The sequence below is a fragment of the Indicator indicator genome, chromosome 7 (assembly GCF_027791375.1).
Source record: "Indicator indicator isolate 239-I01 chromosome 7, UM_Iind_1.1, whole genome shotgun sequence".
NCBI classification, from domain to species: domain Eukaryota; kingdom Metazoa; phylum Chordata; class Aves; order Piciformes; family Indicatoridae; genus Indicator; species Indicator indicator.
The window spans coordinates 921,728-941,180 of NC_072016.1; the positions used below are offsets into that span (position 1 = coordinate 921,728).

The following is a 19,453-nucleotide window of genomic DNA, read 5'->3' on the forward strand; positions in this document are numbered from 1 at the left end:
CAAGCCTGACTCCAAGGACATCTGGATCAATAGGCAGGCAGGGAGAATGCTGAAGGAGCAGAGGAGGTTTGCAGAACTCACCACAAGTGGCCATCAGTAGTGTGGGTGATTAGCACCTGAGCTTTGGAGGGGTGTAAGAACCCTGTGCAAACCCACTTTGGTGGTACTCCAGCTGGGCTGGGACACCTGATGAGCACGAGTAGATGCTTACCTGTGTAGCTGCACACTCTGCATCCCAGGTCTCCTGGGCTGGCACAGGCCAGACAGGTATTTCAGTAAGGTCAGCCGCAGGTGCTTGGGCAGGTAAACGGGGGCTGCGGGAGAGGGAGGGACTGAATGTTTCCAAACCCTGTGCAAGCACACAGTAAAGTGCAGCATCTCTTAAATCCTGCCAGGTTTTGCAAATGCACGTGGGGGCCTTGCTGCTGTGCCTGGAAAGAGCAGCTGGGAGCAGAGGAAACAATTTCTGCTCCTTTGGTGGTGTACAGGCTGCTTCCTTGCCTGTGAGCCCTGCAGAGCACATGGGCACTGACTGCCCAGCAGCCTGGCAGGCTACAGGGGGCCTTGTACGTGTGGTTTTTCATAAATGGTGCCAGCTCATCCCCTTGGTGCATCCCACCAAGGATGGTTTGGCTGCCAGCCCCTGTAGCAGTGGCACAGGATCCCTGGGTAACCTATGGCATTCCCAAGCTCTTTGCCTACTCCTCACCTCCCCTACTTCCCCCTTTCCTCTGCACTCAGATACCTGCTGCAGCTAAACTGCCAAGCTTTCCCAGCTCACAGCGCTTACCCAGCAGGTACTGCCCTTAGGAAGAGAAGTTCTTTGCTATGATGGTGATGGAACACTGGAACAGGGAGGTGGTGGAGACCCCATCCCTGAAAACATTCAAGGTCAGGCTCAGTGAGGCTCTGAGCAAACTGATCTAGCTGAAGACGTCCCTGCTGACTGCAGAGAGGGTTGGACTGGATGACTTCTAGAGGTCCCTTCCAACCCAGCCCATTCTGTGATTCAGTGAAAAGAAGAAAGAACAAGAACACCTCACCTGTGCCTTTGCATGCTGGCTTTTTTCCTGCATGGGCTTTGAAGGCAAAGAGAAAAAAAAAAAAGAAACTGAGACTGAAAGAAGAGAAAGTGTGCTTTTCTCAATTATCATACATTGTGATCAGCTGGAGGCATTGAGAATAGGAAATGTTAGCAGCCACAGTTCTGAGGAACAAGATTGTCATAGGCAAAGGGCTCATATAAAGAGTGCAGGGGCTCCAAGACTGAAGCTGACACGATTGGCATTAATGTGAAGGAGGTTTAATTCTGCTCATTCCTTTGTGTAGGCAGAGAGTCCTGTACTCAAATGCACACTGTGCCTCCCACTTTGGGTTCCTGCTTGCTGTCAGCACAGGCATGTGTTTTACTGAGCAGCCAAGTGCCCTTTACCAACGTGGAGTGGGCAGGAGCAGACTTAAACCTGAAGTGTGCTGAGAATCTGAGGCAGAATACTTCCAATCAGTGAGCACAATCTGTAAGCCAAGTTTCAAAAAAAGAGACAAATCCCACTGCGCAAAACCAAATAGCTTTGAATATGTCAGAAGGATTCCCACCAACTCCCAGCAGGGATGCAGCTTTCAAAGTGCAGGGAGCCTGACTCTGGGAGTGAGATGATCCAGAGCAAATCTGAATTCATAGTGGTGTAGTGTCTGCCACAGCAGTTTCCCTTTCCTTAGCACTTCCACCAGTGTAGGTATTTCTCCCATATTGATACCAACAGCATTTTTTTCAATCCTTAATTAGCATGGAAGCCAAAGGAATTATCCTCAAAGTGAAACAGTGGATCTATGAGATTGTGCACACAGTGGAGTCACACCAGCACCTCATCAGATCATGGCTTTGACAGAGAGCTCCAAGGATGGCAGTCAGAATAGTGCTGCATTACTCACTGTTGGTAGTGGTTGCTGCTTCAGCAGTCGACGAGGCTGACGTGGTGGGTGAGCTTGTTGCTGTGGGAAGAGAAAACAGGACATTAAACCTTGTCCATCCTTCAAATACATTGATGACTTGCATGAAAAACATCCATCTGGTTAAAAAATAATGAACCATGGCTCAATAAATGACCAAAAATAGATATCTGGGGTTTCAGCTGTGGTGGACTCAGTTGGGACTGTCAAAGAGGAAGCAAAAGCCATGGACTGGTAATGGGCAGGGAATTAAGAGTTTACTCCCAGGCTGAAGCAAAAGACCAATTCCACTAAAGCTGAGGTCATACCTACCTTCTGGCTCAGGTGGTGTGCTTTCTGCTGGGGCTGATCCAAGACAGGAGAGAAAACAAAACTGCAGGTTAGTCCTGGGCTTGGCACAAGATAGCTGAACCAGCAGAGCCCTGCAGGGCTCATTCCAGTGGTGAGCAGCACCTGGAAGATGCTGCTGCTGCTGCCCACGGCAGGCATTAGCAAGGTCTGCCCAGAGTCTGAGCAAAATACATCCCAAGGCAGGCTGCCTCTGCCAGGCTGCTGGCCTGCCACATGAAGGGCCCTGGAGACCTGCAGGGTGTTTGCTGAAGAGCAAAGAGGTAAAGTTTCTTTGTGGCATGCAGTGCCCCTGACAGTGCTGGCACTGCGCTCGTGGTGCTGAGCTCTGTGCTGCCACTTCAGCAGGTGCTGGACCTGGCTGTTCCTGTGGGCCTGGTTGGGGCAGCAGTGGGGTGCAAGTTTGGGAGGTGCAGGAAGGCTGGCTTGCTTGGACTGGGATGACGGGGTGTGAACCCCAGTGTACACTGGTGGTGGGCATCAGCCCTGGCAGGCTCCCCTTCCCTACTGCCTTCCCCAGTACAAGTGTTCTGTACTGACACCAAGCACTTTTCTCTCCTTTCCTGTGTGTGGAAGCCAAGGCAGAGGTGTCTGGGATTATCCCTGAAGGTAAGGGTTAAATCCATGAGATTATGCATCCAGGGAGCCACTCAATACATGGTCACAGCTTGGGCAAACAAGGATGTAAGCCAGAGCAATGCTGAGTTACTTACCAGTGGTAGTCTCTGCTGGTTCTGGAGTAGGGGAGTCTGTGGGAAAGTAGGAGATGAAATGAAATATTGTCTGCATTGTGAATGTATATGTTTGCCCCTGCAGGGCTCATTGCAATGGTGAGCAGCACTTGGAAGGTGCTTTCCAAGGTGCAGCAAGGTTATCAGCTAAGTGAGGTTAGTCCTCATGGAGTGAGAGCCCCAGCCCAGCCCCATTACAGCAGCTTACCCCAGAACCTGAGGCAGGACACCTCTGAGCACAGAGCCCACTAAGAGTTCACATTCACCTGAGCACCTGGACAGTGCTCCAGAAAAAGCCTTCTTTGGGGATAATGATGAGGGAGGTATCTCAGAAGCTCATCTTACACTCATTTACCTGCTTTACTCAGTGTGTGAATTACTATATAAAATCTATCAGTAGTGAAGGCTTGGCCAGAGCCATCTAGAGCAGACTCACCAGGTGGAGCAGGCTGTGTTGTGACCAGGGACGTAGCTGGCTCTAGGAAAGGAAAGAGAAGGGTGAATGAATTTCTGGTTTCACTAGAAGATGTTGAATGATGTCCTTCTGTTCCTGTGTGAGCAAAAGGATGAGCAGCAGTGCTGTAGAGCAACCCAGCCACCTCTGGAGGCATCAGCATCAAAAGGCTGCAAACCCTTTCTTAAATGCCAGGTGTTAGTGGTTGTGGTTACCTTGTGGGTGTCAGCTGCAGTTCTGGCTCTGAGACAGGCTCCCCAGAGAGACCTGAGGTCTTTGCTGAAAAAACTAACTCTGTGGGAAAGATTTCTCCTCAGGGACAGGAATGTCCAGGAGAAGCTGTAACCTGCACTTGCTGGAAAGCTGTCTGTCAGAAAGGGACCTGGGGGTGCTAATGACAAGCAGCTAAACAGGAGCCAGCAGTGTGTCCAGGTGGCCAAGAAAGCCAAAGGCATCCTGGCTGGGATTAGAAATGCTGTGTCCAGCAGGAGCAGGGAGGGGATTGTCCCCTGGGACTCAGCTCTGGTGAGGCCATACCTTGAGTGTTGTGTTCAGTTTTGGGCACCACAATACAAGAGAGAGGTGGAGGTGCTGGAGCCAGTGCAGAGGAGGACAAGGAAGCTGGGGAAGGACTCCACTAGATCAGGTTGCCCAGAGCTTGTTGAGCCTGATCTTGAGTATCTCCAGGGATGAGGCCTCAACTACCTCCCTGGGCAAACTGTTGCAGTGTTCCACCACCCTCATGGTGCAGAACTTGTTCCTCACTTCCAGTCTAAATCTGCTCTGCTCTCATTTTAAATCATTGCTCCTTGTCCTGCCACTGCAGGCCTTTGGGAACAGTCCCTCTGCAGCCTTCTTGTAGCCCTTTCAGGTAAATATGCATAAAGCAATCAAAAATGCATGAAGCAACAAAGACTAATAGGGTAGAATTAGTAAAAGTAAATAAAGATATAGAGTAGGAAATGGCATCAGAGAAGATTGACAGTTATCTTCCAACAAGCCAAAGGGTCTGAGAATTAAAAGAAAGAGTTAAACCACAAAGCTGTGTGAATAAACTACAGGAGTTAAAGAGAAAAACCCCATGGATCAAGCACTGCAGTTCTCACAGCTCTCGGCTTCACGCCTGAATTGATTCCTCTGATCGAAACAAGCTGTGCATCAGAGCCTTTGCTGCAGGCAAGCTTGTGCTGCCTGTGGAGCAGCAGCTGAGAGGAGCTGTGCCGCTGCACCTGCACAAAGGACACCGGCATCAGAGAATCACAGAATCAGTCAGGTTGGAAGGGACCACAAGGATCAGCCAGTTCCAACCCCCCTGCCATGGGCAGGGACACCCCACACTAGATGAGGCTGGCCAGAGCCTCATCCAGCCTGGCCTTCAACACCTCCAGGGATGGGGCCTCAACCACCTCCCTGGACAACCCATTCCAGGCTCTCACCGCTCTCATTCTTCCTTAAGTCCAGCCTGAATCTCCCCACTTCCAGTTTTATTCCATTCCCCCTAGTCCTATCACTACCTGAGATCCTAAAAAGTTCCTCCCCAGCTTTCTTGTAGCCCCCTTCAGATACTGGAAGCCCACAAGAAGGTCACCTCAGAGCCTTCTCTTCTCCAGACTGAACAGCCCCAACTCTCTCAGTCTGTCCTCATAGGAGAGGTGCTCCAGCCCTCTGCTCATCCTTGTGGCCCTTCTCTGGACACCTTCCAGCATGTCCATATCCCTCTTGTAATAGGGGCTCCAGAACTGGATGCAGTACTCCAGGTGGGGTCTCACCAGAGCAGAGTGGAGAGGGAGAATCACCTCCCTTGACCTGCTGGCCACACTTCTCTTGATGCAGCCCAGGCTCTGGTTGGCTTTCTGGGCTGCAAGTGCACAATGACAGCTCCTGTTGAACTTCTCATTCACCAGCACCCCCAAGTCCCTCTCCTCAGGGCTGCTTTCCAGCCAGTCACTGCCCAGCCTGTATTTGTGCTTGGGATTGCCTCAATTCAGATGCAGGACCCTGCCCTTGGTCTTGTTGAACCTCCTGAGGTTGGCTTGTGCCCACCTCTCCAGCCTGTTAAGGTCATCCTCCTTGTGCTGGCAGTCGTGGACAGCAGTCCCGTGGTGTGGGCAGTCCCATAGCTGTTCCTTGTCCCCTGTGCACTCCACATCATCCAGGAGGATGCTCCCGGAGCTGGGACCGAACTGCCTTTCAGACAAAGCCAGCAGAGGCTCTCTGCAGCCCAGCACCCTGCACACCACCTTGGCATCCTCCATGTCCCAGGAGTCGTCACAGACCATTCCCCACCTGCCGTTGTGGCAGAGTTCCATGCAGCTGGAGCACCGCCCGTGGCTGCCGGCCAGCCGCAGGGGCATCTACTGGTGGGGAATGAGCCCAGGCCACGTCTCACTGGTGGTGGCACAGCCTGCCTTCCAGCCAAGGGCCACCCCGGTGACAACAGGAGCAAGAACCTGCAGCAGTCTGTGCTGATCCTCCCCCGAGTGACACTTATTGCAGGACATCACAAGTGCTCACCCCACCTGTCTTGGTTAAAATTTGTCATTTTGCTAGAAAAGTGTGAAAATAAAGGGAGCTTTATTCCAGGCAATAAACATGGACTTAGCCCTTTTACGTCTGCTTGTGTCTCTGTCACCACCTCACACCGTGATAAAGAAATGTTCCAAACATGGGTTTCTAAGCTTCCTAGCTACTGGAGAATGAAGCAATGTGTTCTGATAGAGCTTCATGAAAACCCCAGTGTGCATATTGTCCACACAGGATGGGCTTCCCTTAGCTCACTCAGGCTCTGGGCAGCCTGAGCTAGGTGAGGATGTCCCTGCTGACTGCAGAGGGGCTTGGACTGGATAACCTTCGGAGGTCCCTTCCAACCCAGACCATTCTATGACTCTATGACTCAAAAGGTCTTTTCCAACCTAGATAATTCTATGAATCTACAATTAATTAACAGCTAAATGATCTGAAATATTAGACAGTTGTTGTGGCCCTGCCATTGTAATCTGTTGTAAATAAGCACTGCTGTTACCAGATTTTATGCCATGGTGTCTGTTCTTACCTTCAGCAGCTGTGGAAGTGATTGCTGGAGCAGAGGTAGCCTCATCTCCTGTGAGTGGACTGGGTGAGCCGGATTCTGCAGGACTTGAAGAGGCTGTAAGAGGAAGGCAGAAACATGGAAATGAGAGGGAAAGAGCATCCAGGCGGGGCTGAATGACTGAAATTAGCTCTTGATGAATTTAATTGTCTCCAGGCTTTCTGGGAAAGGGAGTCTGTATATTGATTGTCTTCTACATCCACTGGCATGGCCCAAACATGGATCTTAAAGCTTTGCATTGTAAACATCAGCAAAGTTTCAGGCTTCTTTCACCCAGAGCAAGAAAAGCAAAAGGAGTGTAAGAAGCAAAACTAGACAGGAGTGTTTGAACTTGGCAGTAACACTGGGTGGTTTCCCAGCACTGCAATGGGAATGTCTTGTCAGCGTCACTGGGAAGTTCTGAAAGTGAAAGGACAAAGGACTCTGATTCTGCAGAGGGAAACCTTTGTTACAGCTAGTCCTGGGTCAGCCAATTCCCAGAGGTGTGCTGGTCACTGGAGAAAGGAGGGAGAGGCCATCAGGACTGACACTGAAATCCACCTTGGCTGCAATTCTCTGCTGGATCTCCTTGCCCTATGGAGCATCCCTATTAGCAGGTGGCAGCTATGCCAGAGATGGGAGAGCTACCTTCCTCACCCCTATCTCCTCATCCCTAGCTCCCTCATCCCCAGCTCCCTCATTCCTGTCTCCTCATCCCCAGCTCCCTCACCCCTAGCTCCCTCATCCCCAGCTCCCTCATCCCTATCTATCTCCTCATCCCCAGCTCCCTCATCCCTATCTATCTCCTCATCCCCAGCTCCCTCATCCCTATCTCCCTCATCCCCAGCTCCCTCATCCCCAGCTTGCTGGGCTGAGCCTACAGCATCCTAGCCCACAGGTTGGGATCTTGAATCTGAGGTGAGCTGAGCTGATTGCTCTCAAGGGAGAGAATGGGACCTGCCTTTCAACTTGGCCTAGACTTAGTCCCCCTGGAGTCAGAGGGCTCAGAAAGCCAAAGCCTGGAGGCTTACAGGTGGTTTAGAATCCAGCCAGGGAATGTCACAGAAGGTAAAAGTGGGTGGCTTTGTCCTGAGTCCTGCTTCTTAAAGAAGTCAATGAAGATAATGATTTCTTTCAGATCCTGTGGTTCAGATCCTGCAGGTCTTGCATATAGCATTCAATAAGTGGAGAGGGAGGCACCCAGCTGAGGGAGATGAGCAAAATGCCTGGCTGTGCTCCCTAAGGATTCTGGAGTTTGTGGGAATCTTGGGCACACACAGTCACAATGATCTGGACACTTCTGCTTTGTAGGCCTGTAAGTACTTACAGCCACAAGCTCAGAGGCATTTGACCTGCCAGGCTGAGACTTTTGAAGTGAGGATGCTGTGAGGGAATTGTTCCTTCACAGGGACGTTTAGTTTGAGGTGTCTGCTACGGATATTTTATAGCTGGATGTAGTCACATCTTCACTCAGCTGAAAGCCCCAAGTTAACAGAGTCTTTGTTTCAAACAGCACTTGCAGAAGGGCTGCTCTTACCTTTACAAGTTGTGGCTGGGGTTTCAGAAGCTGATGTGGGGTTTTCCCCTGAGACAATATTGGACACAGATGATGTGACTGAAGCCATGAGAAAGTTGAGGAAATGCAAAGAAAATGACATTGGCAGCAATCAGGAGTCAACACACCAACTGAAGTCTTCTTGCAAGTAAGGGATTTGGGCTTTGCAGGATGATGAGTTGATGCATAGCCCTTTAGTTTTGCTGGAGAAAAAGGACTTGCACCTCCATTTGATATTTAATAACAGAGACAGCAGACATTTCTGACTGCAGTCTGTAGCTACCAGAGGTTCAGCAATCATTTGGAAAGATGCAAGGTGACCATTGTTAGGGAAAACAAAGCCTGAGATTTGTGCTGTGGAAGTGACTCTCAGCATGCCTCACCTTCCTCAAGGGCTGGCCCTGGAGCAGATGATGTCTCAGTCTCTACTGTGCTGAGGGCAGAGGTGAGGGCTGCAGAGGTGGAAGCTGCAGAAGTGGAATCTGCAGAGGTAGCCAGGAGGTGAGGAAATATATTACCAAAGAGAATCAGCAGCATGCAAAAGAAAAAGCATTTCAAGGATCTGTGAAACCATTATTACTCCAGGCTCATGGAAAAGAAATCAGTTCCCCGGGCTTTGACTTGCAATGATGTGGCTCAGAAGAGCATCTTCCAAGCAGTGTGAACTCCAGAGATGGATGCAAGTGGTGCACCTCCTAGCAGGACATGAACACTGCTGATTTCTATTCTACTGTTGCACCAACTTAGGACCCAGGCAAAGTTCAGCAAGGTGATTAGAGCTGCCTCAGGTGAACGGACTGTGAAGACCTCACCACACATACATGGGGCTCTGACAGCTGCATATGCAGGTGGGTTTAATCCCATGCCCATTCTCCGCCCAGGTGCAGCTGTCTGTGAAAATGAAGCTCTTCCAAGACTAATTACCTGCAGAGTTATTAAAATATTTCCCTGAATTCCCAATATTGCTCCTGTCTGCTCTAACAAAACTTCCTCATGCACCATTCACAGCTGGTTTCTTACCTTTGTCAGCAGAAGCTGGGGATGCTGTGGTAGGTGTCACAACAGTGATGTCTGTGGAAAATGTTGATGCAGAAGTGGAGGTTTGGGGATTCTCTGAGGATGCTGGAAGACAGAGGAAATAAATTGTTAGAGAGCTGTGGGAATGGTCATGAGAACTGAGACACTACCGAAACACCTGAAACAGAAGGGGTTGTGCAGCACTGGGTTAATGTTCCAGACCTTAACTTCTGGTAGGATGAGTGAAGTCCCTGTTCTACATGAGCTCCAGAGGTATTTTCCTCTGCTACCTTTAGTTCAGAAATAGATGTGCAGAATATGCAGCAACAGTTCAGGGAAACAACAGTGAAGCTTTGTGAGTTCAAGTCTTGAGGAGAAATGGTTTGGAGAACCAAGCTTTCATTTCTGGGCTACATATGATAGAAACCCACATTTTAGTACCCACTCCTCTGTGGCTGAGTGTAATGAAGAGCATGATTAATCTGGCACTTAAACCCCCCCCAGGAGACATGAGTACTTTAAGGTTTCTAGGGTGCTATGATTATTTCAAGGAACAGTAAAAACAGCAGGAGTCAGAAGCTTAGACCTCGAATGTTAAGACTTGCCTTGTATTTTTCCTAATCATTGGTAGATGAGTGACAAATGCAGTTCCTCTGAGCAATCCGAAAAGCAGAAATATGTGGTTGTGGATGAACAGATAGCAATTTGGAGCAATAAGCAGTAACTCAGAGCATGCACCTTGCTAGAACACTGTCTGCCAAGGAGCTGTGACCACTTTTTTTTTTTTTTTTTTTTTTTTTAGAATTGAAGTTAATCTCTGAACATTTGGGGAAGCTGTGAAGAGCTAATGGACTTCCAAAGCCCTTCCTTACCTGAAGGTGCAACTGTAGAAAGTGGTGCATCTAGGAACATTCAAACAAACAAAAAAGCAAAAATGTTATTTTTTGTGATGCAGTTATTTAGAATGATTCAAAATAAGCTGCTTCTGGCTATGTAATCTTTGATTTCAGTTAAGCTCCTGACAAGACTATTAATTTTTCCTCTCAATTCAGAGAGGGTTCACATCTGGATGTGCTTCTATCTCCTCTCAACTGGTTGCCTTTCTTATCATGAGAACAGCCTCGAATCAGATTTTGACTCAAGTGGTCCTGAACTACCTCATTTTCATGATTTTCCTACTCAGTGCTTGCTGCTGCCAATCTTGGTATTTTGTCCAGGACATCTTTTTGTTCCTCAGCCTGGATGCAAGGGACCTCCATCCAGCTGCACCTCCCTGTGCAGGGATGGGCTGCCCAGTGCTGGCCTGTCCCCAGTCCCTGGGGCTTACTGGGGAACACCTGCAGAGCACAGAGCAGCACAGAGCAGGGAGGTGAGCAGCTGAGCCCATATCAGAGTGGTTAATTCAGCCCTGTTCACAGGGCTCTGCTGCACACAGGACTTGAGCTCTCCTGGTTGGCTGTGGTTGGCCCTGCTGGTAAGACATCCATTTACAGCTGGCTCATGGATTGGAAGGGATTAAAGCTCTCTAGTTCCAAAACATGGAACTCTGCAGCTGTGCCAGGTATGTTCACACTCTCAGCCTCTTACCTTTGGGTTTAAGTTTGTCTTTTAGCCATTCTGCAAATCTATTCCAGATTCCAGTGTCTGAGTCTCTTGATGGGTTCCACCATGTGCCGCTTGCTGCAGAAGATAAGAAAATATTTTTGCAGCCCATGACATCATGGTTCAGACACCAAGGGATGAAATGTCTCCCAAACCAGAATGCACCTCTAGCCTGATCCTGTGGTTTTGATAATAGGGAGTTTTAATCACCATAAATACCTCTGAAAAGTTGCTCACATTCATTCAGAGGAAAAAAGACTGAAAGTGCCAGGAGTCAAAGAATGTTTGCAAATGGCATCTTTTAAGAATTATATCCTTGTTTGTTCACAATCTGCAGGCTCTGAGGAGATGTGCCACATTCAATCACTAAAATCAGGGAAAATGTCATTATTGCATTATTTTTGCCTTTTGGTGGTGTTTGGTTTTTGTCAGGGTTTGTTTGTTTGGTTGTTTTTGTTTCCTAATTGATATTTTATCTTCAGACACTTGCACAGACTTTTAAGTTAGTGATACTAGAATCTTGGCTTTGCAAGACAAGATGCAAAGTAATTTTTCCAGTCAAGGTTAATCCATTCTACATCAGGTCAAACCAAAGACAAAAGTGAACCTATGAAATAAGGTCAAAGATTCCTGGGCTGCTGAAGGATTTAATGACCTTCTTGAAAGGCAGCTTTGATGCTCAACTTCCATCTGGATTGCTTTTGCTCTTGTCTTAGAAATGATTCAATATAGTCAATCTCTTAATCTACACTCCATGAAATCATCTAAATCATCTCTTTTTTTGTGAGGGATTGACAAGACTCTACTTGTGGTGTCCATAACTAAAGATCAAAGGATTTCATTCAAACCAGGAAGATCATAAGGAGGGCTTGGGGTTGTTTGAAGTTTGAATGAACAGAGCACTGCAGTAAAGTGTATTTCCACCTGGCTATGGTAGGCTGCTCTCTGCTTCTTTTTCTCTCCTTTTCTCCATTTTTAAATGTACAGTGTAAACTAGATTCAAAGCTAGAATAGTAGAAAAGGAACGTTTAGAAAACAGCTTCCACCAACTATTCCCTCACAGAAGAGAAACAAAATGTTCTTCAACCTTCTTCAGCCTGCAGCTTTCATGAATTAGAAGACGAATGAAACCATCAATTTATGGTACAAAGCTTGCTAGCACTCTAGGAGGCTCTTTGCCACCACACCCCAGCAAGGCAGTCTGTACTAGCAGCTGGTTCTGTCTCTGACATCCCCCTGCAAGCATGACAATGTTTCAGGCACAGTACCTGGCTGGGACAGCAGAGCAGCACTCAACAGCAGCAGCCAGGTGAGGCTCACTTGCCGGTCCATTGTCGCGGTGGTTGTCTGTCCTAAGCCAAGGCAGGCTCAGAATTTATACTAAATGAGTGCTGGTCTATAGCAAAGGTGTGTGCTGTGCAATTTGACCTTTCCTCCTGAACTTCCAACTCCATGCCAAGGAAGTGATTTACTGAGTATTTTCATTGCTCAGAGTACGTCCAGACATCCGGATAAATAGATCCCAGTCACAGTGCTGTTCCAGACTGGCTACCCAGTCCTTCCCAAACACTCCCCAGGCACCTGTGTGACCTGTGAGCTGGTTGTTCCAGGAAGCAGTGATTTACTTTGAGAGATTAGGCTGTTTGGTAAGGATTCTCATACTACCAGTTCAGAGGGTCTCCAACTGGGAACAGTACTAAATCAGATTAAATCGGTGCAAGCATTGTGCCCAAAGATCAGCATCCTAAAAATGTCAGGAGAGTCTCAACCAAATTCTCCCTGACCCCTACAAGCTACTCCTCTAAGAAGCAGTTTCTATGCTTTCTGGTATTTCTCTGACTCCTCTTTAACCTGGGTCTAGATCCCACCAGCATGTTTCAGACCTGCAGTTCTCCCTCTCTCACTTGCAGCCTACAGAGTGATAAAATGGTGTAAGAGATACTGGCCAAGGCACAGCTAGGTAAGAAGGGCTAAAGTATAGCAGCCAAGGAAATGGAACAAGGTAGGGCTAGAGGATGCTAAATGAAGCTAGATCATTAAGTGAAGGAACCTGTGTGTAAAAGCAGAGGAGCACAACCAGCTGCCATGCCCTGTTGTGGGGAAGGCCAGCACAGACTGCAGGCACAGAGCCCTCTGCAGTCATCTGCACCAATTCCCTGTCATCCCCAAGCAAATGGTGAGCACCAATGGAGCACAGCAAGGAAAAAACAAATTATCCTTGGGAGCCAGGGGGTTGTTGAAGGGAATCAACCACCTTCCTTACCTTACAGTAACCATAAATGCTGGAGAAGATGAAGACTCCACTGACAGTGCCTGCTTTCCATCTAGCACCTCCCCAGCTGGTGTGTTTCTGATCAAACTGGACTGAGATGTTCTCTTTATCTTCAAAGGACAAGCACGCATTATTTGACAGTCCCATGTGTGGCATCCCGCAGGGACATGGTCGGCACAGAGCCTACAGAAGTGGAGACTTGGTCTCCACTTGGACCTACGCTTTTGGCTCTGTGAGATACTACACAAAGAAATTGAGACACCACATATATTTCAGGTGAAGGAGAGAAACTAGAAACCTTTTTTTTAACACTGGCAAGAGATGTGCAGTGGTAGGATGAGAGAGAGAGAGAGAGAGAGAGAGAGGAGGATATTGCAGTGCCAGTGTAGATACAAATTAATAAAGGACTGGGAGAAAGCATGAGGAAAAGCTGCATGAGGAAAGTTGTTGTGAAGAAGAAATATACAGCAGGTCATGCTGTACCATCAGGGAGAAGATGAGTTTCAGCTGGAGAGAGAAAAACAAGCAAAGCTAAACTTTCTTAGCTGGTTTAAAAATGAAAATGTCTTTCTCTTTCCAAATGTCCTTCTTATCCTCCCAGCACAGTGCTGTGTGGGATACCTATCCAGGTGTCCATGTTCCTACCTTCACAGTACCTTCTTGGGCAACCCCAGTCATGTCAAGCAGCTGAACTCCTACTTCCGTGTGTGTGCCCTTGAGCTCAGTGTCACTTCCTCAAGTGACCAAGTGGGCTTATGGTAGAGCCTTATCAAGACCCAGGGAGCTCTAAGCTGGGCCTGGGCAGTACAGCACGTGCCAGGCCTCTCTCCTGGCAGAAGTTACTGCATTTTGTACAAACATTGTCTACTTTTGAATGAAAAAAAGGGAAGAAGAAGAAGCAATCCACAACTCCAGATGAGAGCTCCTCATGAAGTTTTCATTTTTAAAGAACAATGACAAATGGATTGGTTCTGTCTTGTGAACTGCCCTGGATCGAAATGCTCTGATTTAAAGGTCTGGATCTGACCAACGTCACATAGAAGTCACGGAGGAAGTGCCACTGCAGGCCATTCTGTAACCACCTTGCAATGGAAGTATTTCTTTGGCGCGGCTAGGCTTTTAACGATATTCTCCTTGGGAAGAGCAAAGTGCTGCAGAAGCACATCAAGTGTCAGTCTGCTGACTCGGCAGAACTCTGCTCAGCAGCAAAGCTGCTTGCCCAAGAATGCCATGCAACAGGAGTGTGGGTGGTGGTCCTGGAATAGCAAAGCTGTTTCCCAGAACATCTTTTAAAGGGAACCTATCAAAATTCCCTTACAGAAAACAAACAGCTTTTTGTCTGCAGTGAAGTAGTTTTGTGCTGGAGGGTGGATGTTGATCTCCCTGTGTGCTGTGAAGTTTTTGCTGCACTGGCAAACTATCCCTCCCTGGAAGCAGCTTTTTGTGACTAGGTGTGAATTGCACACTGACCAAACCACCCCTCCCTGGAAGCAGCTTTTTGTGACTAGGTGTGAATTGCACATTGGCCAAACCACCCCTCCCTGGAAGCAGCTTTTTGTGACTAGGTGTGAATTGCAGCGTGTGGTTTGCATCTGAATACTCACAGACTCAGAAACTCATTCTGCTTGGAAGAGACTTTTAGGTGAGCGTCGAATCCAGTCACTAACCCAGCTCTGCCAAGTCCACCGCTAAGCCATGTCCCTCAGCACCACGTCTACCTGGCTTTTAAAGCCCTCCAGGGATGGGGACTCCAACACCTCCCTGGGCAGCCTGTTCCAAATCCTCACAACCCTTCCGGTGCAGACATTTTCCCCACTACCCAGTCTAAGCCTCCCCTGGTGCAACGTAAGGCTGTTTCCTCTTGCCCTGTCACTAGGACAATGGGGAAACAGGACCCCTCAAGTCTGGGAGATGTGTGTGCATGCACAGAGATGCAGAGGTCTGGATCTGGGCCATATTCTCCATAGGACACCTTCTGCTAAGGGGCAGCTTCTCCATGATCACCTGCTGCTCTTCATCTCTGAGCACACAGCTTCGCCAGCATTTGCAAACAAAAGTAAGCTCACCAAAGACATTTAAATATCTAATTTTAATGGGAAATTAGTGCTGTAATTCCCCTACGGGTCTGGGTCTGACACAGTTTATGGGGCTGAAAGCTGTGCTGGCGGCTCCTACCGCTGGAGGGCAGCGAGCCTCTGTCCTTGGGGGACTGAGCACAGGGCGGGGCAAGGCGCTCTAACCACACACTGCTCTCGAGGGTCCTCAAAGAAGCCTCCACTCAGCAAATACCTTTAGGGGTAGGCAGAGGTGAAAACAAACACCTGCAAAAGCGGCACTCACAACCAGCAGGACAGCTGTTTCCATTCCTCACCTGCCTCATGCCCAATTTCCAGGCTATGTCTCTGCCCATAGGGGGATCAGGAGAAACTCTGGCCCATCATGCCAGGTGTGCACCTGCCTCATCTTCCTTTGCAGCTCTTCCCCTGTTAGCCCCTAAAGAGGTCACAAACCATGACACCTAACAGCTCCCATCTCTAACACCTCTAACATCTGTCAAGAATTCTGCTGCAGTTTCCTTTAAGGAATCCTAGAATCGTTAAGGTTAGAAAAGACCTCTGAGAACACCAAGTCTAAATGTCCCCCCAGTGCTATCGTGATCACTAAATCATGTCCGTAAGTGCCACATCTACATGGTTATGGACACCTCCAGGGATGGGGACTCCACCACGTCCCTGGGCAGCCTGTTCCAATGCCTGACTACTCTTGCAGTGAAGATATTTCCCCTAATCCTCAGTCTAAACCTCCCCCTGGCACAACTTGAGGCCATTTCCTCTGGTCTTAGTGCTAGTTACTAGGGAGAGACCAACACCCACCTTGCTACAACCTCTTTTCAGGCAGCTGTGCTGCCTTTCTCCTCTACCCATATTTCTTGTACAAATACTTAGTGGTATTTCTTCTTCCCTGAGAAAAAGGAATGACCAATGCTTGTGAGCTCACACAATGGTGCACTGCTGTCCATGCTAGGGTGGTGCAGTTGTCATTTCTGCAAATAGACTTCTTGCACTTATGAGATTTCACAGAATGGAATCACAGAATGGTCTGGGTTGGAAGGGACCTCAACAGGTCACCCAGTCCAACCCCCTCTGCAGGCAGCAGGGACATCCCCAACTAGATCAGGTTGCCCAGAGTCCTGTCGAGTCTTATCTTGAATATCTCCAGGGAAGGAGCCTCAACCACCTCCAGTGTTCCACCACCCTCATGGTAAAGAACTTCCTGATATCCAATCTAAATCTACCCTTCTGTAGTTTAAAGCCATTGCCCCTGGTCCTGTCACTGCAGGCATTTGCAAAGTCTCTCTCTGTCCTTCCTGTAACCCCCTTCAGGTACTGGCAGGCTGCTATTAGGTCTACCTGGAGCCTCCTCTTCTCCAGGCTGAACACCCCCAGCTCCCTCAGCCTGTCCTTGTAGCAGAGGAGTTCCAGGCCCCTGATCATTCTCATGGCCTCCTCTGGACCTGCTCCATCAAGTCCATGTCCTTCCTATATTGGTGGCTCCAGACCTGTACACAGTACTCCAGGTGAGGTCTCATCAGAGCAGAGCAAAGTGGCAGAATCACCTCTCAGGATCTGCAGCCAGTTCAGTGTTTAGCTGAAGTTGTCTTCCCAACAGGCTGGTAGTGGCCATGGCTAGTCCATGGTGGAGGTGTTCACAGGGCCAAGCAGAAGCAGCCCCAGCAGCTCTCAGCTAGTGGGGATGAGGAACCAGTGTGCTGAAAACTGGATCCCCACACTAATGAACTCCTCTGCTCCTCAGAGACAACCCTGGGAGAACAAGGGAAGTATTTCTCTTAGGTCATGAAACACCTTGGGTAAGGACCTGTTTGGTTGTTTAGAAAAGAGTGCCTTTGGAAGCATGATGAAAAAGCCTTTTGTTAAATATAATAAAGCCAGACCAAAGCATTGATTCAGAAGAAGTGTCATGGTTTGCTTCAGTGCTTTTTCCTTGGTCTCTACAAGCAGAGCAGAAGGACCAGCTTCAAAGAAATTTTGAAGGCTTTCAAGACGTAAATGTAAATGGAGGTGGTGGAATCACCATCCAGGGAGGTGGATGGATCATTTACACACCTGCAGGGGTTTAAAGGACACAGAGATGTGGTGCTAAGGGGCATGGTTTAGCAGCAGACTTGGTAGAGTTAGAGAATGGTTGGACTGATGCTCTTGAAGGGCTTTTCCAACTGGACTGTTTGCTCTCTCATATTAAGGGCCATAATGTTGTATATTCACTGCTGCAGCCATTGATGAAGCTGTGTGGTGCCCTCATCTTTGTTGCTTGTTCTGGATTGTAATTCAAATGCACACTCTTTGGGAGCCTTCTTTTTTCATGCCTTCTCCACCAGCCATTCCATTCCATCCAACACCAGTAAGTTCTGTACTGGAAGGTATTTTTGCACACCGAGGAGTGCATGGAGAAAAAGGCAAATCCCAAATGACAGAAGTCACATCCCTGATAACCTTCGGGAAGGTTCCCTGCATTTATGATGAGTTTATTGGTAAAGCAAAGTGGAAACTTCTCACATGAAGACATCTTCTGTGGACAAAACTGAGCGGAATCATAGAGCTGATTCGGTTGAAAGAGATCAAGTCCAGCTATTAACCCTAAACCATGTCCCTCAGCACCACATCTACATGGCTTTTAAATCCCTCCAGGGATGGGGACTCCACCACTGCCCTGCACAGCCTGTTCCAGGCCTTGATAACCCTTTTGGGGGAAGAAATTTTTCCTAATGTTCAACCTAAACCTCCCCTGTCACAACTTAAGGCCATTTCCCCTTCTCCTGTCACTTGTTACTTGGGAGACCAACTCCCACCTCACTACAATCTCCCTTCAGGGAGTTGTAGGGAGCTAGAAGGTCTCCCCTCTGCCTCCTTTTCTTCAGGCCAAACAACCCCAGCTGCCTCAGTCATTCCTCACAGGACTTGTTCTGTAGATCCTTTGCCAGCTCCGTTGCTCTTCTTTGGATTGCTCAATGTGCTTCTTGCTGCAGCTGAGGGCAGCATTTGAGGAGCAGCCTCTCCAGTGCCAAGGACAGGAGCACCATCACCTCCCCAGTCCTGCTGCAGCACTCAGTGCCAGATCTGAATTCTTGGTCCTGGAGAAGCATTGCCTTGGGACGAGGATGTCTCTCCAGCCTCTGCAAGCCCCAGGCCACCCCTGTGCATCCTGCACAGGAAAGCCTTTGCCAGAGGGGAAGGGCATGCCAAGGTGAATGGACAGGAGAGGTACACGTGGCAGGCAGCTCACTTCACGCTGTTACCCAGCTAAGGCTTTGTGTCAACACAGCTTGCTTAACTTGGCCTCTGCTGCCTTCTTGCAGGTTTTCCTGCTGCTCACGTTCACATGGGAAAACAGGGAGTCTAATAAACTACTAGGAAAGGAGTTGACAGCTTAGAGCATTAAAACAGAGAGTTTGATACAGAGGTTTTCTCAGCATCCAGCAAATTCCTTCCATCTCAGCAGATGCCATGGGTAGGGATCACACAGAGCACCACCTGTGCTGGTGCCTGTCTCCAGCACCCCTTGAACATTTGCTGCTACAAGAATGGAAGTGTCCTCCTTGTGCACTGGGGTGCAGCTGTGACTAATATTGCCTTTAAGTTCCTTTTAAGTAGATTTGGAAAGTCAAATAAATGCAATAAGGGATGATGACTGAAGTGCACAGTCTGACCAAATGTTAACTCTGACAAAGCCTGATTCCTTCCAGAAACAAGATCCATTTATCAAAGCCACATTTCTGTTTGGAGCTTTGCCTCTTCACAGTTTGAGTAGACCCTTTAAGCATGCAAAGACCACAATAAGGTCATCCTGGAGCCTTCTCTTCTCCACGCTGAACAATCCCAACTTTCTCAGCCATAACCTGTCTTCCTACACTCCCATCAATGTGGGAGGTGATGGAGGAGAACAGAAAGAGGCAAGTAGGCTCTTGATTCTCCCTTCACCATGATGAAATCTCTGAAAGGTTTTGAATCTTAGCTGGATGGAAGTTTGCAATGTCAAGTACTGATCAGAGTTCAGAGCCTTGGTACTGGCAAGAGCTATAATGCTGCTGAGAAAAGGAGAGGAGAGGAGGGGAGGGGAGAAGGGAGGGGAGGGTAGAGTAGGGGAGGGGAGGGGAGGGGAGGGAAGGGGAGGGGAGGGGAGGGGAGGGGAGGGGAGGGGAGGGAGGGAGAGGGAGAGGAGAGGAGAGGAGAGGAGAGGAGAGGAGAGGAGAGGAGAGGAGAGGAGAGGAGAGGAGAGGAGAGGAGAGGAGAGGAGAGGAGAGGAGAGGAGAGGAGAGGAGAGGAGAGGAGAGGAGAGGAGAGGAGAGGAGAGGAGAGGAGAGGAGAGGAGAGGAGAAAGATCTACCTTAGACTAAATAGAATGGACAGAGATTATTTACCCACACTGCTAGAAAAAAAAG

General features: G+C 48.7%; 1 protein-coding gene across 1 annotated transcript in view; it reads right to left on the minus strand.

Moving 5' to 3' along the window:
* Positions 1-12,056, minus strand: part of LOC128967988 (CUB and zona pellucida-like domain-containing protein 1) — a 29,158-nt gene extending 17,102 nt beyond the window's left edge. The window contains exons 1-3 of the mRNA XM_054382307.1: positions 11,993-12,056; positions 1,933-1,992; positions 212-314 (exon numbers count right to left, since the gene is read on the minus strand). Coding sequence (XP_054238282.1) covers positions 212-314; positions 1,933-1,992; positions 11,993-12,056 — 227 coding nt within the window. The remainder of the gene's footprint in view (positions 1-211; positions 315-1,932; positions 1,993-11,992) is intronic.
* Between the last annotated feature and the right edge of the window lie 7,397 nt (positions 12,057-19,453).